This window comes from Ovis canadensis, chromosome 3, assembly GCF_042477335.2.
Source record: "Ovis canadensis isolate MfBH-ARS-UI-01 breed Bighorn chromosome 3, ARS-UI_OviCan_v2, whole genome shotgun sequence".
Classification (NCBI taxonomy): domain Eukaryota; kingdom Metazoa; phylum Chordata; class Mammalia; order Artiodactyla; family Bovidae; genus Ovis; species Ovis canadensis.
The window spans coordinates 225,433,261-225,453,295 of NC_091247.1; the positions used below are offsets into that span (position 1 = coordinate 225,433,261).

The 20,035-nt window shown below is 56.1% G+C and overlaps 1 protein-coding gene across 4 annotated transcripts in view; it reads right to left on the reverse strand.

Annotated features, from left to right (window-relative positions):
- Window positions 1-3,577: 3,577 nt before the first annotated feature.
- PACSIN2 (protein kinase C and casein kinase substrate in neurons 2) overlaps window positions 3,578-20,035 on the reverse strand; it is a 112,186-nt gene continuing 95,728 nt past the window's right edge. For all 4 annotated transcript variants that reach the window (XM_069586157.1, XM_069586160.1, XM_069586159.1 and 1 more), the window contains 7 exons: window positions 19,385-19,540; window positions 17,046-17,221; window positions 15,077-15,197; window positions 12,216-12,337; window positions 10,151-10,273; window positions 9,557-9,753; window positions 3,578-5,349 (listed from right to left, as the gene is read on the reverse strand). In XM_069586157.1, the coding sequence (XP_069442258.1) occupies window positions 5,237-5,349; window positions 9,557-9,753; window positions 10,151-10,273; window positions 12,216-12,337; window positions 15,077-15,197; window positions 17,046-17,221; window positions 19,385-19,540 (1,008 nt within the window). In that variant the 3' untranslated portion in view covers window positions 3,578-5,236. The remainder of the gene's footprint in view (window positions 5,350-9,556; window positions 9,754-10,150; window positions 10,274-12,215; window positions 12,338-15,076; window positions 15,198-17,045; window positions 17,222-19,384; window positions 19,541-20,035) is intronic.

Here is a 20,035-nt window from a genome sequence, read left to right on the forward strand (position 1 = left end):
TCCTCTCAGGTCTGGTGGCTCTGATTCGGGATGACTGGCATCCTGCTAGGTAACTGCAGATGAGCGGCCCTGGGGGCAGGCACGCCCTCACCGGCCGAGGCCGGCGCTCTCGTAGTCCAACAGCGCCACCTAGTGGGCGGAGACGGCACTGCACCACCCACGTCTGAGCCTTGGTAGCTGTTGCACCTTGGGCGAGTTAGCTAACCTCTCTGTGCTTCAGGTTCCTCACCTATGAAAGCAGGAATAACAATACGTAGTTCAGAGTGTTGCTGTGTTAAATGTTAATAGATGTCAAAAAGTTTAGAACAAGTTCTGGCATAGAGTGAAATACAAATGTTTACTATTACCATTTTAAATAACCAAAAAACCCCAGAATACTATTGTCATTGATTGACGAGCAAACCAAGGCTCAGAGAAATTAAGTATTTTGTTCAATGTAACATAACTAGTTAAGGTCCCACAATCAGAGTCAAGTTTGAGTGCAGGGAATATGACCTCACAGTCCATGCTCTTGACCACTGGCTTCAACTTGTCACCTTTTTAAGACTTTAGGTTTCAGAGAAGAAAAAAATATTTTATCAGATTTTGGGGTGGAAAGTCCAGCCTTCTTATATACAGTTTCGTATATGAATGAATATATGGCTTGGAGGAAGCATTCGTGCCCAGCGTCTGGTTGGGGAGGATCTGGCATCTCCATCAGGGGTCTGTATACTTTGGTTATTATCCGCTTGAGTTGGGATATATTTGGGGGTGAGACCACTTTCATAAAGTGGAGCCGTATATCTGTGTGTTTTAACAAGCCCTTTCACACTGTTGACCCCAGCTGATGATGAAAAAGAAAAGATGGGAACCATTTCCCCACTTTCCAGACGAGGAAACTGAGGGTCAGAGATATGAAGGGACTTGCCTGCGGACTCAAGGTGCCCATCGACCCTGGGGGGCACCTCTCTCTCCACTACCCGGCTGCCACCGAGCCCTTCCTGCCCCTTGCCAGGGATGGGAGGTCACGCTGGCCTAGTGTCCCTTGCTCCCTGGGCTTGCTCTCTTTTTTAGAACAATTTTTAACATAAAAAGAAGATACCTTATTTGTTTATTTGGCTGCGTTGGGTCTTAGTTGCATCATGGGGATCTTCCATTGGGGCGCACGGATCTTCCAGTTGTGGCTCTTGGGCTCAGCAGTTGTGGTACATGTGCTTAGTGGCCCCGTTGTATATGGGATCTTAATTCCGCAAAGTGAAAGTGAAAATCGCTCAGTCGTGTTTGACTCTTTGCAATCCCATGGACTATACAGTCCCTGGAATTCTCCAGGCCAGGATACTGAAGTGGGTAGCCTTTCCCTTCTTCAGGAGATCTTCCCAATCCAGGGATCGAACCCAGGTCTCTCGCATTGCAGGCAGAGTCTTTACCAGCTGAGCCACCCGGGAAGCCCTTAGTTCCCCAACCAGGGGTCAAACTGACGTTCGCTGCATTGCAAGGCAGGTCCTTAACCGCTGGACCACCAGGGAAGTCCCCTCTCTTTGTCCATACTGTCCCTGCCTCCTTGGCCTGGACTGTGGCTGATTGATCTCTAGGTCCCCAGGGCCCAGCTCCTGTGGCCTAGAGCTAGCTTAGGAGCATCTGCTGGTTGTATGAACAAATCACTGGAGCACAAGGATACGGGTACTTAGGGCAGCTGTCTTGCTCAGAGTGTGGCCCCAGGTCAGCATCCCCTGGGGACTTGTTAGATATGCAGACTCTGGGCCTCAGAAACTCTGGAATGTGGCCCGGCAAGCGGGCTGTAACAAGCCCTCTGGATGTTTGAGAACAAGCGCCCTTTGGAGCCGGGCACTGGAGTTTGGGCCCCACGTCTGTCCCTGACTTGCTGTGTGGTGTGATGCAAGCCACTCAAGCTCTCTGGTCTATAAAATGGGGCTCATTGTCATGAGGAGGTTTCTATGGTCCTTTGCAGGGAGGGGTGCTCAGCACAGGGCCTGGCATGTAGCTGATTGGTGTTTAGCCCAAGGCTGGTTGCGAAAGCAGGCTGAGAAGCTGCCTGTCCCGCAGGAGTGTGGAGTCAGCCTGGATCCTCTGGCCTTGTGCTTGGCAGTGGCCCTGCCTGGTGGGGGATGAGCCTCAGACCTCAGCAGCTTGTTCCCCTCAGTCTCCCCCGCAAGGCAGCCCCAGGTCTGTCCATTAAGGTGCTGTGCCCCGCCCCCCATGCCTTCTGCTCACTCCCTCCAGAGACAAGTCAGCCCAGGGGTCAAGGCCGGCCCAGCTGAGGGAAAACCCCTGAGAGGGGCACAGACCTCCTGCAGGCGTCTGGGGAAGGGGCTGGTAAGGGGCACAGGGGGCGGCTGCCTGGCTCACTAGATCGAGATCATTTGCCCTCTGAGTATGACCAGGGGGGCTTGGAGAGATGAAATACCACCCTCCACGTGCTGAGGGGACTGGGGTGGGCTGCTGAGGGTCCCCTGGGGGTGGTGTGGATGCAGCCATGGTCTAGGGGGGAGAAGGGGCAGTGGCAATGGGGCTGGGGAAGACAGAGGCAAAGGGGACCTGGTGGCCCAGCATGGAGGGTGAGGGAGGGACAGCCAAGGATGCCAGGGGGTCCTGACTGGGGTCAGGGGACGTGGTGCCAGGCACCTGTGGCCTGTGACTCTGAGTCTAACCTTCATGGGAGGCAGGCATTGCTATGGCTTGGAGAGGACGAGGCCCAGGGGTGGGTGAAGGTTTCCAGCTCGCCCTGAGGGCCAGGACAGGAGAGGGTAGCAGGCAGCAAGGACCCCTCAGGATTCCTTGCAGGAGCTCTAGGGGGCACAGGAAGCAGAGAAAAGAGGTTGTTTCACCCCAACTCTTGAGGGTTCCTCCTGCTCAGCCACCCTGTTCTTTATCCACCAATGGAGGAAGCAAGAACGGGCTCGCCCTCATGAATCCTGCAGACGCAGGTTTGAACTGCGGTTCTGTCGTAGGACCTTGGGCAGGGTGCTGGACTTGTTTCCAGATGGGGTGTCTTCTGTAAAGTGGGGACTGCAGCCCCCCCAGTGGGCTGGCATCGCAGTACATGAGCTCACAGAGTGCCCAGACTGGCCGGCCCAGCTCAGGCCATGGGACTGGGAGCCTGCCCTGACCCCGGTTGTCTCACAGAGACTGCCGGGGCAGCGGGCAGCCTCGATGGGCTCAGCACCTCCTCAGAAGCAGAGAGCAGGGCCCACCTCACTTGCAGCGTGTTTGGAGCTGGGCAAGTTCTTTGCAGACGATGCCAGTGAAGTGGGCCTGACACACAGCAGGTGCTCAGGACGTTTTCGAAGCAGCTGGGGCCATGAGTGGTCTCTGGTCTGGTCTTGCTGTCTGGGCCCCGGGGAGGCGGAGGGAAGTGCCAGCCTGCTGCCCATGCTGGGGGCACCAAGGCCACACAGAAGCAGGTTGGAGGGAGGGAAGCACCCTGAGGTGCCTCGACTCCCTGGCCTCTAGCTTGGCAGGGACAGTGGGGCGGGGACACGGGTCCTGGGCAGTGCTCTTGCACCTGGGGTCTTGCCTGGCTCCAGACGCCGGTGAAGACACGTCCACCAGCTGGTGTGAGTGGGAGGCACACAGATGGTCATAATCACGAGATCAACTGTTTATTGATTTTTTTTTCTAAAATACTATACGTTTAAAGAAACTCCTAAACTGAAAAGACTTGACAATTTTTGGTACATCTGTAGCAAAGGAATGAGGATTCTGCTGGTAAGTTTCCAGGACAGATAGACACGCATCCTCAGGACAGACAGACACACATCCACTTTCAAGCGAGCTATCGAGCTCACTGGGAACACTGAGTAAAATGCATAGCTTGTGATGGCGGCAGCCATTTCTCCCATGTCCGAGTCACACAGAGGAAAGGTTTGCCCTCCCTCGCCGGCCCCGTGGTTACAGGGCAGCTTCCTGCCCCAGCCCGTCGGCTCCCTGATGGCTGCAGGGTGCTCAGAAGAGACCCTTGTGCTGTGGGGTGAGACCCAGCTTTTCTTGGCTCACGAGGAACGCGGATGACAGTGAGATCTGCAGCTGCCTGCAAAGACGCGGGAGTTTTATACAGTGTCTGCTACAGAGGACGAAGGCTAGCTGGGCTGAGGACACTGGGCTCCCAGCTTGCCAGCGAGGAAAGACTTCCCAACAGCAGGCTCCGCTGGGCCCAGCCAACCAGCCAGGCCTACGCCCGGATGGTCTTCAAGCAGTTTACACATTGAAGCCACTGTCAAAAGCCATTCAATCTCATGAACACAGTAGACGAGCTCTTTAGATTCTCTGAATATCAAATAGTATATACAGATATACACCAAGACGTGACAGTCTAATATAGAGCATCTTAACTTTAGATGCGTTCACTTGAAACGTTAGTCTTACATTTTAACCTTTCAAAAATCACTGATAAAATTGTTAATTTGCAAGAGTAAAGCTTTAAGCACAGAGTGAAAATAGATTTTAAATATGGCGACTTTAGAGAGGACTACATAAGGTTATTGGCAAAACTCACATTTGGACACCCCAAATGCAGAGAGCATTCAGCTTGGAAACCCAACCACGTGTTCCTATCTTTCCACTGCAATCTCTTGCCTCAAACATGGACTGTTCAGGCTGCTGGCTCTCGCCCCAGGCAGTGGCATGGGTGATTCACAGAACAGCATGGAAACAGAGACACTGCCTCAAGACTACTGGGGGACATTGACCTATGTCATAATTTAAGTATAAATGAACGCAAGAATGGGAATATAAAAAAGTAACTGTACACAGCCTTTAAATTAAAAACCTAAAAGTGTTCACTCAGAAAATGGCATGTAAGTTTGTTCATTTAAGTTTTAGCAGGTGATGGGGCTTGTCATAGAAAGGAATCAGTGGAGCAAGGATTAGTGGATCCCACCATTACCATCAATGTGGAGGAGAGGAGGAAAGACAAGGTCAAGAATACACGGATCCATAATAAGCCAACACACAGCGTGGGGGCGGTGGGCGGGGGGCGGTGATTCCTGTTGTCCTGCAGCTTCCTGTGATCGGCTCTCTCCATCTGCACTGTGGAAAGGGGGCCGAGTTCCAGGTGAAATGACCAGCTTGTCTGCCTTCAAGAGACACCATAAAGCAAAGAGCAATGGACCCATCATCTTTTGCAGGAAGAGGAGTGGATGCCCACATGGCTGGCTGGAGGGGCCGCTGCCTGGGGCCAACGGCTAACAGAGCTGCTGGACCTCCGCTCCGTCCCTCCACCAGCCAGCCCACCGGCCTGTCACTGGATCGCTTCGACGTAATTCGCAGGGTACAGGCCGACCTGTCCGCTGTCCAAGCGCCCCTTGCACCAGCCCTGCTCATCTTCATCCTCTATCTTGGTCAGCTCGTCCCCTGCAAGACAAAAAGGGAGTGGTCTTGGTGAGCCCTCACCCTGGGCCCACTGAGGGTCTCTAATGTGGGTGGGAGGCGCAGGCATTCTCCTGGCAGGATGAGGGCCTGGCTCTTTCTCTACTAAGTCGTGTCTGAAGTTGTGTATCCAGTGGGGGGTGGCTCTGAGAGATTAAAGACCCCCATCTCTCATACAGTGCCCCTCAAGCATGCCAGTCTCAGTTGCCCGAGAAGCTCCTGCAGAGACTGCAGGATTTTGCCCTCTGACTGCTCCAGGCAGGTCCGAGGCCCTGTCCCGCAGGGTCTGTGCCACCCCCGCAGCCCTTCCCCCTGGCCTGGCCCACACGGTCTTCTCGAATCTCCTCCAGCACTGCTGCCGTGGTCTCCATGCCTTCCTTTAGTCTGTGTCTAGACTGCAGCTGTGGGAGGCGTGGGGGCCCGTTCTTCTCTTCTCAGCACCAAGCTCAGAGCATCTGTCCTCTGACTTGAAGAAACCAAGCTTTTCCAGCACCCAGAGCGCGCTGGCATGGTCCTGGACTCTCCCCGCAGCTCTGGGTGCCACTGCAGTCTGACTGAGCCTCTGTTTACTCAAGTAAGGAGGAGCCTCTACTTCGCACCAAGGCCCTGGGAGGTGGAGGGGATACGGAGATGAGAGAGGGACAGAAGGAGCCTGGGCTCTCAAGGAGAGAGGACAAGGACGGCAGGTGTGATCAGGCCTGGCCTTCTCCTGTTCAGGGTGGCCAGAGCAGCCCAGAGCCAGGGGACCGGAAGGAGTGGCCTGGTGCCCAGCCCGCAGGGACAGCTCTGAGAACTGGCGGAAGATGGGCCTGCGGAGGTGTCTTTATTGGTCAGTTTGCAGCTTTGTGTTTCTCATTGGTGTCTGGCCCACTTTTCAGGCTTAGCTGCACCGGTTTCCTCCGGCAGTTATGTCTTATTTAGCCCCATTCCCCCAACTCCTCATTCTGCGCGCAGCGGCACCGACTCAGAGGCCCGCAGGGCCACACCCGGGGGTCCCAGAGCTGCTGGGAGACTGAGCGGCGCTGTGAGGACTAGGGGCGAAAGCACGGAAGGACCCGGGTAGGCGCCAGCACGCGGCGAGCACCTGGTCCCCGTGCTGCCCTCCCTGACTCTCACGAGAGACGGCTCTCTGCCTGCCGCTGGGGACCCACTTCGTCAGCACCGCTGCTCCTGCAATGCAAGAGGCCGCAGGGTGGGCATCACGAGTGGGAAACCCCCTCTCCTCCCACCCTGGGGGCTTCCTGTGCTCCAGCAGGGCCGACACGGAAGCCTGGTATCTCTTTCTCATCTGGCCTCACAGGGCAAGCCTCCCAGGAGCAGACGGGCAGCAGCTCTGAGAGGGGGGCATGTGGTGGGAAGCTCACCAGGTGGAGACCCTAGGCTCTGCAGGCGCAGAGAAGCGGGGAGCAGCCAGGGCACGCTCGAGACAGGAGGAAGTGGTGTGGCTGGGAACTAATGTGACCTCAGGGGGGTAGGGGGAAGAAAATTACACAGAAAACAGACAAAACTAACTGGAACCTGCCAAATCGTAAAAACGTAAACTGGTGATTAGAAAGATTCACTTCAGTTTCCTTTTGATAATGAGACATTTTAAATCTATAAAATTGCTGACAAGTCCAAAAGATAAGATTTAGAGGGAACTCCCTGGCGGTCCAGTGTTTAGGACTCGGTGCTTTCACTGCTGGGGCCCAGGTTCAATCCCTCACAGGGGAACTACAAGCCTGCAAGCCACACAACAGGGCCCAACTTAAAAAAAAAATTCAGAAAGAATAAAAAATTAAAAGTCAATCAATCAACAAACAAAGTAAACAAAGCAGGGGGGAAACAACCCCAGTCAAGAACGTAGGGAAACCCAAGGGAGTTGCCTGCTGGTCCAGCAGTGAGGAGTCCATGCTTCCACTACAGGGGGGCATGGGTTTGATCCCTGGTTGGGCAATTAACCTGCCTCTTGAGAAATCTGTATGCAGGTCAGGAAGCAACAGTTAGAACTAGACATGGAACAACAGACTGGTTTCAAATAGGAAAAGGGGTACATCAAAGCTGTATATTGTCACCCTGCTTATTTAACTTCTATGCAGAGTACATCAGGAGAAACGCTGAACTGGAAGAAACACAAGCTGGAATCAAGATTGCAGGGAGAAATATTAATAATCTTAGATATGCAGATGACACCACCCTTATGGCAGAAAGCAAAGGAACTAAAAAGCCTCTTGATGAAAGTAAAAGTGGAGAGTGAAAAAGTTGGCTTAAAGCTCAACATTCAGAAACCAAAGATCGTGGCATCTGGTCCCATCACTTCATGGGAAATAGATGGGGAAACAGTGGAAACAGCATCAGACTTTATTTTTTTGGGCTCCAAAATCACTGCAGATGGTGATTGCAGCCATGAAATTAAAAGACGCTTACTCCTTGGAAGAAAAGTTATGACCAACCTAGATAGCATATTCAAATGCAGAGACATTACTTTGCCGACTAAGGTCCATCTAGTCAAGGCTATGGTTTTTCCAGTAGTCATGTATGGATGTGAGAGTTGGACTGTGAAGAAGGCTGAGCGCCGAAGAATTGATGCTTTTGAAGTGTGGTGTTGGAGAAGACTCTTGAGAGTCCCTTGGACTGCAAGGAGATCCAACCAGTCCATTCTGAAGGAGATCAACCCTGGGATTTCTTTGGAAGGAATGATGCTAAGGCTGAAACTCCAGTACTTTGGCCACCTCATGCGAACAGTTGACTCATTGGAAAAGACTCTGATGCTGGGAGGGATTGGGGGCAGGAGGAGAAGGGGACGATAGAGGATGAGATGGCTGGATGGCATCACCGACTCGATGGACGTGAGTCTGAGTGAACTCCAGGAGTTGGTGCTGGATGGGGAGACCTGGCGTGCTACGATTCATGGGGTCGCAAAGAGTCGGACACGACTGAACAACTGAACTGCACTGAACTGGGCAATTGAGAGCCTGAGAGCCACAAGGCATGCCCCCTCCCCGCCAAAAAAAAAACTGACAAAGGTGTTTAAAGACACATGAGAACTTCCCACAAGCAGCCAGAGTCACCCTATGACCAGCTCTGGGGTGGAGTGGGTAGCTGGCTACTTTCTGAGAGCTGAGAGAAGGCCGCCGTCAGACACAGCTCTCAGCCAGGGTGGGCAGGAGGTCAGACACAGGGTCTGCCCCAGAGATGGGGAGTGCAGGGCACACTTCAGCCTGTGCTGGCCGAGTCAGGGCCCAGCAACCCCTGCAGTGGAGGGCTAGGGGTGATGCTGGATCTGGGGTGGCTCTGAGGAGGGGCAAGGCGGAAGGAAGAACCCTGGCTCCCTTCCAGCCTGTCTAGAGCCGGGCTGACCAAACCTCTGGGAATAGGCTCTAAGACAGTGCTCTTCAGACAGAGGATGCAGCTGGCATTAAATAGAAACCAGGACAGAAAATTTCCACACACAGAGCTCATATGATCAGGATCCAGGCTGTTTCATAAAACCTGGGTTCCAGCTACTGGCAGCAAAGTTGGCTACTGTGTTGGTGGCAGGGCTGCAGGGAAGGGTAGAATGCAAAGCCCCGAGAAGAGGCTCTGGGAGCCATGGGGATGCTGCCACTGTGCTGGGGGCCCCTCTGCCCACTGTGGGCCTCTGGAGAAAGGCTCCCCTGGGGACTCGCAGGCACTGTTTCCAGGGAGCCTGCGGGGTAGCCGGATGGCCTGGATCTGTGTCTTTTATGCGCAGGCCTTAGCCTGGCTGGGGTAGCATCTTGGGCAAAGGCACGGGGCACCTTGCTGTCTTCTAACCTTTGGTGTTGAGCATCTGCCATGTTTGAATGGAAGGTGGGATGGGGCGGGGAACACACAAATGGAACTAGACCTAAAGAAAGCAGGCTGGGACCTCCCTGCTGGTGCAGCGGGTAAGAATCCACCTGCCAGTGCTGGGGACACGGGTTAGATCCTAAGTCCGGGAAGACTCCACATGCCGTGGAGCACCTAAGCCCCTGCACCACAACTACTGAGCCCAGGCTCCAGAGCCGGAAGTTGCAGGTGCTGAAGCCTGCACACTTGGAGCCTACGCCGCGCGACAAGAGAAGCCACCGCAGAGCAGCCCCTGCTTGCTGCCAACAGAGAGGCCTGTGCACAGCAACGAAGACCCAGAATAGCCGGACGGACGGACAGGCTGGAAGCAGTGGCCCCAGAGGCCAGCCGGGCGCCCACCTACCGGCCTTGAAGCTCAGCTCGTCGTGCTCCTGCCCTTCATAGTCGTAAAGGGCCCGGACCCGCACTTCTGTCCCCGAGGGGGTGTCCTCGTCAAAGGGATTGGAGTCCCCGTTGGCATCCGTGGAGGAGAATGGGTTGTTAGACTCATCGTCTGACCAGTCCGTGGGGTAGCTCTGGGTCTTCTCGTAGCTGCTCACGCTGCAAGAAAGGGTTGACCCAGTGGTCCTGAGCGTGGGGCTGGCAGGGGCCTGAGGCCCTGCTCGGAGCCTCAGACCCCACCTGGGGAGACCGGGAGCCCTTGGGCTGGGCTGGCACTCCTGCAGAGCGCGGGCCCCTCAGCAGCACCCGTGTTCCTGTGCTCATAGGCTGGACCTTGACGAGGGTTAACACAGGGCAGAGAAAAAGCAACCACAGACTGTTAACTGGTGCCTCCCTCCCTGAGAAATCGAGAAGCCAGAGACCATCCACCAGCCGGGCTGCCTCCTGCAGGCCTCATGCATTGCCCTGAGTGCCGAGGGGGCGAGACCTTGGACAGAGAGAGAGGAGAGAGAGCGCGAGCGAGACGGAAGCCAGAGGGAAACGTTTGTTCACCAACTTTTTGGCCTTAATGTCTTCCTTCTCACTGACGGTGCTCCCCGTGTCGTCCTCATCCTCGAAGGGATTGTAGCTGGACAGTGACTGCGCTGACCGTTCGGGGTTGCCCGGGACACTAAGGTCACTACGGGGAGAGAGAGAGCTTTCAGGGGACCCCAACTCGGCAGCCCCCACAGTCTTGGGTGCTCCCAGCTGCAAGATCACAGGGCCAGGATTTGAAGGGACAAACCAGCTCCCTGTCAAATGGGAGGAGTATGTTGTTGGAGCAGAAAGAATGTTTTAGTGAAACACTTAGCAACACTTTGGCTCTTGAATGCGCTTAAAGCGTCTAAGAAAGAACAAGACTTGCATTTTCCCTCCTTGTGTCTAAACACAGTCTGTCCTAAACAGGAGCCCTGCATGTGTGCAGGCTGTTGCTGGAGCACAGGTGCGTCTGGGCTCAGGGCTTCTCTCTGCAGTCCTCCACCTGGCCCTCTGAGGAGGGCCAGCAGGCCGACAGCCTGTGGGGCTCAGCCTGGGGCTCTCCAGACCCCACAGCCCCTAGCGCCCTCTCCTTCTGATGACAAAAGGATCCAATAGCCTCCTTCCTGGGTCTTCTGGGTCTGCAACTTCCAAATCAGAACCAAAGCTTGTTGAATAATCCTTTCTAGGAAGAAAGGAAGGACCCCTTCTGTGCTCCAGAGAGAGAGAAAACCCCGTGTGCTAACTGCCTACTGTGTGCCAGGCCCAGAGGGGACCAAAGAGAACTCTGACTGCAGCCTAGCCTGAGCGAAGACAGCAGGTGATGAAATGCAGCGACTACAGGTACTGAGCACTGAACAAGATGGTAACGAGGTAAGACAGGCCCAGAAAGCCTGGGGACCCCGCCGTGGACTCTGCACAGGCAGGCCCGGCCACTAGGTGGCAGGCCAGGGCTGCCCGGGCCAGCACCACTTCTTGTCTCCCAGTCACTCAGCATGGAGCCGGCATGCGAAGTGCTGGCTGGGTGGCTTAGCCAGGGCGGGGAGGGGAGGAGAGGACACGCCTTAGATGCCACCAGAGGGACCCCCAGTGGCCAGCCACTGCCACACAGGCTTCAGGCCTGGCCAGGGGCACTGGGCCTATGCCTGCCTGCTGCCTGCATCTGGGCCACATGTCTGAGACCCCCAGACCCTAATCCCTGCTTGGCACCTCTCTCCAGCTGACCTTCTGACAGGGGGTTGGTGCTGGGCAGCTGAATGTGTGCAGCAGCCCTGGCTGGTATGGACCACCCTACCCCCGCCCCTAGGTGCTGCCTGACCCCTGGCACGCGCTCATATCCTGCAGTCACTTAGCCAAGCCCACCTGCCCAGGCACTGGCACAGCAGCTGAGTGACGAGCAGCCACATCAACCCAGGGAGCGCGGGTGGGGGCTTCAGTGCACAGGAACACAGAAGGCCCCTGGAACCGTGCCGACCCTCCCCAGGAGGCCTGGAGCCTGACGTGTGTTAAAACTCAGCAGGGTGTGGAGGCCTTGGGGCCCCGGGGGCGGCCTCGGCTCTGAGGAGGGCAGTAACGCTCATCTGCTGGGAACTCTGACCCTCCTTGAGCTGAGGACCTCAGTGCCACCTGTTCGATCCAAACTCAGAATAACCAATGCTCTCAGCAGGGGTAATCTGAAGAAGGGGGCACTGGACAATGAGTGCCCCACCCTCGAATCAGGCACCTGCCTACGGCACAGGAAAGTAAGTACAAACCTGGCCAAGGTCCCTGACCCCACATGAAGGACGCCCCCAGTCACCTCCACCTGCCCGTGTGCACTGCTGGGTACGTGCAATGGACAGCATCCTGCATCAGTTCTTTCCGTCACAAGGGGCCCAAAGTGCGCTGTGGCAAAGGCTCCTTCTCCGGATCTTTCTGCAGCTCTGGCACTGAGTGAAATGAAGATTCTCCCAAGAGAGGCCCTTGGCTGCTGCCCAGCAGAGCATCTGGAAAGAGGCCCCGGGGTTCCCTGCAAGGCCCCTCTGGGGAGTCTCCCTGGGTAGGGGCATCCCAGCCCTGGCAGAGGACTCGGGGCCTTGCCAGGGACGGAGGGGCCCAGTGCCCACCTGCTGGGCTTGTTCTGTGAAGCCTGGTCACCAGTCTGGTTGATGCCCATGAGGGTCACGCCATCAGCATTCTTCTTCTTCTCTTTCCGGCTGAGAGTTCGATTCAGGTCCGCAGACCACTCCTGAGCAACAGGCACCGGGGAAGAAAGTCAGGAAGTTCATTTGTCTGAGGCCACACGAGCCTAACGCCACAGCCACGAGCTGCTGGCTGGCCCCACGCAGTGTGGCGCCTCGCCGCACTGTGTCTGCTCTCCCTGCCTCCCAGCGACCCCAGGCCCGTGACGCCCACCACTGGCCCTCCTCGCCACACAAGGTGGGCACTCCTCAGGGGCCCAGACTCCAGGGGCAGACAGCTGGTGAGAACACTGGGGCCAACACTCAGGGGTTCTGCATTCCAGTCCCAGGTGTCCTCCCCATCCAATCCCACCCCAGCCCTGTGGCACTCAGCCTCCAGACCCCCAGGCCTTGCCAAGTTTCCTCATGCTTCCAAAGCAGACAGAGTCCCTCTGAGGGGCTGGCATGCAGTGCTAAAGACCCTCCCATCCACCTCTTGACTGACGTTCCCAGTGAGGCAAAAGAGCTGGGTGCAGGACCTGAGCCAGCCTGTGACTCGGGAAGCGGGCCCTGGGTGCACACAGAATCAGGTGCAGGGGCTCCCGCACCCTGGGGACCCTGAGGAGTGGCACTCGCCCAGCCAGGGCTGTCCTCTCCCACCTGAACAGCGTGTGGGGCAACAAAGCACCCAGCTTATGTCTCTGAAGGCTCACTGTTCCCAGCATGTGAACAGGCTTTCATCAACTGTTCTGGAAACGGGGAGAACAGCACGTGTGTGTGCACATGTGATGAATTCTCCCACCCGGCCAACTTTACCCATTATCAAATCACTTTATCTGAATTAATATTTGGGATGACCGAGCCCACAGCTGTGCTCACATGTAGTTACAGAAGCCACCTTAGAAACATCAAGTCTAACTGCCAATTTGTCACTTGAGGAAACCGAGGCCCAGAAAGAAAAGTGACTCGCCCACGTACAGTTGGTGGCAGACTTAGGCCCCCAATCCCAAACTGAGGTCGCCTATTTTCTTAACTGAAATAAGCTGACTGAGAACTCGATTGGAATTCAGAGTCCCCATAGTGACCTTCTAAATATAAATCTGTCCTGACAGGGTGGCTTCCAAGGGCCAGCGCGATCAATAGCTGGCCGACCGTGAAGGGAAGGGCCTGCAGTTAACGTGGACAACCACAGCCCGGGCCATACTGCGGCCTTGGTTCTTTAACCAGCACATGCTGTCAGACGAGGCTGTGGATGCCACACACAGACCCACAGGGGCTGACCACACCGCAGGAGGTTTGGAATTCAACAAGTTAACCATAAAACAGGAACTTACTTCATCCTTGTGGCATGGAAAATAAAAACAAATCATTCCATTAGAGAAAGTCCAGCAGAGCCCTGTGAGAGCTGCAGGCGTGTGCCACATGCAGGCATGCATTCCCAGCTCAAGGGGCCCACAGAGAAGAGCCACCATGGGCCCTGGTCAGGATACCCATGACAGCAAGACTGCCTGTCAAGTGTTCCTTTCCAGACCATTCTATTCCTGGGTAGGGACCTGCAGTCCTAAGGGAATCAAGGCTTTGAGGGGTGCATATCACAAGGGGTCTCTAGAACCCAGGGGTGCACACCAGTAGCCTCACCAGGGGGAGGAGAAGTGGGGCTGTGCATTTTCCTCCAGAACCACTTCCACTCTGCTCTTGGCCCCTGTTGGGGGCAGGGGGAGGGCTCAGTTGTAGGGACCCACATCATCACGTGGAAAAGCTTTCTTGAGAAGCTCCAGAAAAAAGGCACTGGTATGAGGGCTGAAAAGATGCCAAGCTACGATGGGGCTAGACGAAGTTCTGTGTGGGGGGCCCTGGGACAAGACCCAGTATGGACCAGGCCACTGAAGCCCCGGCCACAGAGAAGATAGGTACCACTGTCATCCCCATATTACACATGGGGCAACTGAGGCACAACCAGGGCAAAGGACCTGCTCAGCATCCCACAGCGAGGAGGTGGTGAGGCAGGTCTGAGCGCAGCCTGGGCTCTGGCCGTGATGAGTCAGAGGAAGCCAGGTGGCCGGAGCCCAGCGCCGAGGGGTTGCCTCAGCCCCTCCCGGGGAAGGCAGCTGCGGTGGCCCCGTGGAGCTTCCCCAGCCCCTGATTCACCATGACGTAGGGAGAGCCCTGCCCCCAGAGGGCAGGTCCTAGGACTGTGGCCACTGCCTTTTCTGGGGCCTTCAGGGGCCCGTGTACTGGGAACTCAACTGGCAGACTGGAAGTCCTGAGGGCTCTAGAACCTTGAATTTGTGTGTAAAGACACTGGATAGCTTGGACCCATGAAAATGAGAAAAGAAAGCTAATCCCGCACCAAAGCTGACTGAGTTTATGTAAGGAAATAAGAAAAGGACCCTCTGTGTAAGAACATACACTCTGAGACCGTGCCTGCTCCCACCCTGGGCCAGCGGCTTCTGAGCTGGTGTCCCTGGCACTCCAGGCCTGGAGCACGGTGGCCACTCCTTCCCTGGCCATCCTGCAGGGCTGAGCAGGGGCCACCAGGGCCTCTCCACAAAGGGAATGCCGAGGGTCAACAGGGGACCGTCACAGTTCTCACAAAGAACATAACTGCACCTTTGCCAGAGACTCAGAAGGCCCCTCAGCAGTGCCCAAAGCCCCTCGGAACACTAAACATCTGCTTGGTCTCTAAGGTGGCCGTATGCAAACGCTGCCATGTCAACAGGGCACAGGCCAACTCTGAGCTGGAAGGAGAAAGTGCAGCACTTGGCGCTGTGGGCCCAGGTCCCACCCAGGCCAGCGGGTCCTCCTACCTCAAACTGGGGCCAGTTCATGGACATGCCTGGCCCGTGATTGGCTCTGAACCACCTCAGGTCCTCCACTGCGTCGGCGGCTTTGATGCTCTGCTCCAGGTCACGGTAAACGTTTTTGTAGCTAAATCAGAGAGAAAAGCATGACTCTTTTGGAAGGCCACCAGTCAGCCTTGGCCAGGGCCTGCCCAGAGTCGGCATCAAGGCCTGCAGCCACATCAGGGTCGGCGTCACAGTGCAGATCAGACGCCTGCCCTGGTGCGCTGGACAGTCATCTGGCCGTGATGCACACAGAAGGGGAAAAATGACAGCCGTGGCGTAGAAGCCACAGCTTCAGGTTCTGACAAATCAAACCAGGAGGCAATAACCTGGTTTTGTTCTGCGTCAGATAATATAAAAGGTGCTGGCATCTAGGCCACAAGGGCCTCAGTCTGCGGTGGTTCCATTTCACCAGGTCCACAACTGAGTGTCAGGAAAGTTGCTCCTCACCCCTTCAAAAAAGCTGGTAGGTTTACATTCAGCAAGTGAAGACTGGCCAGTGCTGTGGGGGCTGCACAAGCCGTCGGTCAGCTGGGGGAACTCCTGCTTTTGCTCCACAGCCCGGAGCAGCTCGCCTCCCTAGGAAGCTGCCCGTGAGGGACAGGACCACCACGCTAGGTCTTGGAGCTCTCGCTTCTGGTCTGTGTGGCCGGGAGTCATTCCCCCTCTTGGGGCCTGTGCCCACGCTGTCCAGTGTGCACAACCCACCTGTTATGGGGTGAGCCATGTCCTCCAAAAAAGATACTGCTGGTGTCACCCCAGGGGTCTCAGGATGAGAGCTTGTTGGGAAATGGGGTCTTTACAGAGGTAATCTGTAAATTTAAAAACCCACCTTTTTATAAAAAGGGGGAAACTGGGACACAGGGACAGAGAGGGGACGATGTGAAGACCCAGAAGATGGCTGTGTGCCTGGAGGGATGCGTCTGCAAGTCAGGGAAGGACCCTCCCCTAGACCAGAGCCGCCAGAGGGAGCGAGGCCCGCTGACACCTTGGTTTCAGAACTGCAAGAGAATAAATTTCTGTTGTTGTAGGCTGCCCAGGTATCAGCATTTTACGATGGCGGCCCTAGGACACTATTAGACCATCTGTTCCTCAGGGTGGCTTGGAGGACTAAGTGAGGCAAGGCAGTTACTCCACACAGAGGAGCCTGGTAGCCCCACCCCGCCTCTGCCTGCAGGGCAGCCTTGGGCAAGTGACCAAACCAGGCCTAGCCTCTACTTCCTCATCACTGAGATGGGGAATAATGTCACCGACTGCACAGACACTCGTAACGACTCATTAATTGTTGGCACAGCAGCTGAACAACTGAATGCTTTTCTTATTTTTCAATATTAGAAGGAGACAAAAAGAAGGTAATTCCCTGTTGACAACAAGCTCTGACTTGTAGGTCATTTCTAAACGGCTCGGCTGTGTGGATGACACGTTGAGGCCTGGGGTTAGCACAGACCTCTGCCCTGATGAAGGTGTCATGGGACCAAAGATGAGGAAAGTGGGGAAGAAATATCATGGCCTTGTGTCTTCATTCAGCAGTGAGGCTCGCGAACTGTGCTGCCCAAGGCCCTGAGGCCCTGGAAGTCCAGCAGCAGGCTGGCAGGCAGCTGCTCTGGATGGGAAGGAGCTTGTGAAGGTCCTCACACTAAGGCCACCCCTGGCCTGGGTGCACCAGCTGGGGGACTACTGGACTTGCCCCCGGGTTGATTTCAAATGTGTCACTGTAGCCAGTCCAAGCTGCAGCCCTCCCTCCCTGCCCAGACGCAGAGCTCTGCACCCGGAGCTGGCAGAGCGTGGCAGGAGGCCATCAGACTTGGGCCAGCAAGCAGCCGTCCTGGATGGCAGGACCCCACAGGGCCGCAGGCGGGCTCTGAGACCACCCCCACCCCTCCCCACAGTCTGGAGAGCAGCAACCCCGAGCTCCCCGGCGAAGGACACTCACCTGGCCATGTTCGACAGATCCAGGTGCTTCTGCACCTCCAGCAGGACTTCCCGGAAGAAGCGCAGGCGCTTCTCCTCGAACTGCTGGCACTGCTCGAACACCTGCTCCATGCTCTCCATGTACTGCGGCGTGCTCTGGCCCAGCTCCTTCAGGGACTTCTCGTACTTCTCTTTGCTCTACAACAGGGGCCAGGCACGCGAATGAAGACTCATTTCCACTCAGCCCGCTCCCCTCTGCCCGAGAGCGAGCGAGCCTGGCTCTGCACCACCCTGCCCACCTCTGGGGCATCATCTCCCTCCACCAGGTCCAAATCCATCACAGCTAGACTACTCCTCGGGTGACAACATGAAGCCTGCCACTGTGGGTGACCCTGCACCCAAGAAGCACCCCAGTCTGTCTCCTCTGCACCTAAGTTTCTGCCTAGAGGACTCAGACCCCACATGGCTCCTGAAGGACATTCCCCTCTCCCCCAGGCTGGACTGTGAACAGTCCTCCTCACCCCCCACACAGCCAGGCCTCCCAGGCTCATCCTGAGGCCCTCTCTACCTCCAAAGGCACCCTTGGCAAAAGTGTCTCAGTCCCCTATCCCCTCTAGATTCCAAAACCTGAAGAGCACAAGCTCCAGAGTCTGACAGAACTCCAAGTTCAAGTTCCAGCCCCTCCACTTCTGAAACACAACCATACTCCTGGCATCTGCCGGGTCTCTCAGCTGGAGTAAGACCCAGAAGGCAGCCACTGGGGAAGAGGCAGTCCCTCAGAGCCAGTGACCATGCCCCTCTCGCATGGGGAAGGACTGTGCCCCAGGTCTTGCCCACAGCAGCAGTGGCTCCCCAGTTGCCTTTAAGGCAGGACCACAGGGCTCTGAGCTCCACGGAGACCTGTGCTGTGCATTTCTGGGAGCCTCACTTTCCTTTTCAGCAAACAGAATACTTCTACTTCACAGTATCCTGATACTTAAGGTGACAGACAATGGGCACTGAGCTGCACCAAGACATTCAGACAGTCCTGGTTCCCTTTCCTCCAGCCCATGACACCACCTTCCTCCCTGATGACACCCCCCGACACACAGTTATTCCTTCCCAACTGTCCTCAAGAGGGGATTTCACCAGAAACAAACTACGAACATAGGTGTAGCCTTTTCTCGAGGGTGTTTAGGGACAGTGTGACAAGTCTAAAGTTAGCATGTTTCCCTTGCAGGGATGTGCATGAGGTCAGAAACCCACACAGTCTTCCCTGCCCCGCCCCCCAACATATGACTTTGACAGTGAAGGGGACCATCAGCGTGATGGAGCTTCCTACGGTGGAGGGAGGGATGGTGGGGCTGGGGTCACCCATTTATCACAGTCGTTCTCACTCTCAAGACCCTGAAAGGGGCTTTGACCATGGATCGGGGGGTGGCCTTTGCTCTCTGCTCTTCTGTTGCTGACGACAATACGGGGCCTTCTGAGCAGGGAGTGGCCCTCCTTGAGCTTTTGCAGGCCTCAGGCCCGGCCCTGCTGCTTCTGGAGCAGCGTCTCTGCCCCCACTTGGGGGCAGCAGTGAGGAGCTTCGTAGAGGGCACAGCTCTCTCATGGTCACACCGCTGGGCGGCCGCTCCGAGCTTCCTCCATTTCCTCCACCACAAAACAGACGTGCAGCTGCCTAATTCCCCTATTTCCCTCGGCAGCTCTTCTGAGGCTCAGGACCCCTGCTTCCCCTCTGGGCATCATGCCCTAGTCCTGAAGCTCAGTGCTCAGCTCATCTCTAACTTCACCTCTCTCTCCAAAACCAGGCTGGGACTTCCTTCTGTGGACACTGCAGCAGGGCAGGCCCTTGATGGTGACAGCCTCCAGCCACCACCAGCCCTTGGAAGAGGGCACAGGATGGGAGTGGGGCCAGGGGCCAAGCTGGGAGCTAAGGGCTCTGGAACCCTTGCTCACATCTGCCCTCCCTTCCCAGGCTCTTAAAGCTTTTTCCAGCAGCTCTCTGTCAGCAATGTCCCAGGCCTTTACTTGGCCTGTCAAGCCCACCGGTCCTCACAGCCCTCCATACCAGCTCGCCCATCAGCTCCCTGCTGTTGACATTCACAAGCTAGTCCTTCCTGCCTCCTGCCTGCGGCCACCCCGGCCACCCCGCACCCTGCCCGCCACGCACAGGAGTCACACCCCTGCCTGCCCAGTGCTCAGTGCCGCCCTGTCCTGAGGCGGCACTCAGGGCTGTGGTGAGGTGACGGGTGATCTCACTGATGCAGCCATCTGTCCATGGATCTGACTGAGCAGTGACAAAGGCTCGTCACACGCCAGACACGTGCACGGGTGAGGCACGTGCTCTCAACATGCAAAAAAACCCGCACGATTTACCTTAAGAACATCCTGTTTGCACTTCTCTACTCTGTCTTGCAGTTTCTTAAGCTGCTCAGGGTTGAGGGACGGGTCAGCTCTGCTGTTGTTCTCGCGGGATATTGCCAGCTTCTCCTCCTTGCATGCTGCATGGTAGGCCTTCTTCGCTGCTTCAACCTACAGGGAGAAGGAGTTCCCAAACACCACATTTAAAGGTCAAAATCCTCGCTCAAGGTTACACAGACTGTGGGCAGTGCCTGTACTCTTAAGAGGACAGGGAAGATCAGGTGCAAAGCTGTGTGTCCAGCATAATCACAGCACGTTAAAACAGAGGAGCTCTTTCAGCGAATACTGACGGGGTGCCTGCTTTGTTGTCAGACACCGTCTAGGCAGAAGGAGTACAGTGCTCGACAAAGAGCCTAGCTTTCACGCAGCTCACCGTCTAGCTGGGGGAGGCAGCTGCAAGAAAGAGGAAACAGTAAGGCAGTGGCTGACAAACGCCGAGGAGGAGAAGCAAGCAGGGAAGAGAGGCAGGTGCACTGGTGGGTCTGGGCTATAGCTGTACGTAGAACAGCTGGAGAAAGCCACACAGGTGACCTGCAGCGAGACTGTGACGGAGGTGTGGGCCTGAGGGAAGAGCTGGCTCAGCAGCTGGAAACCTAACACAAGAGA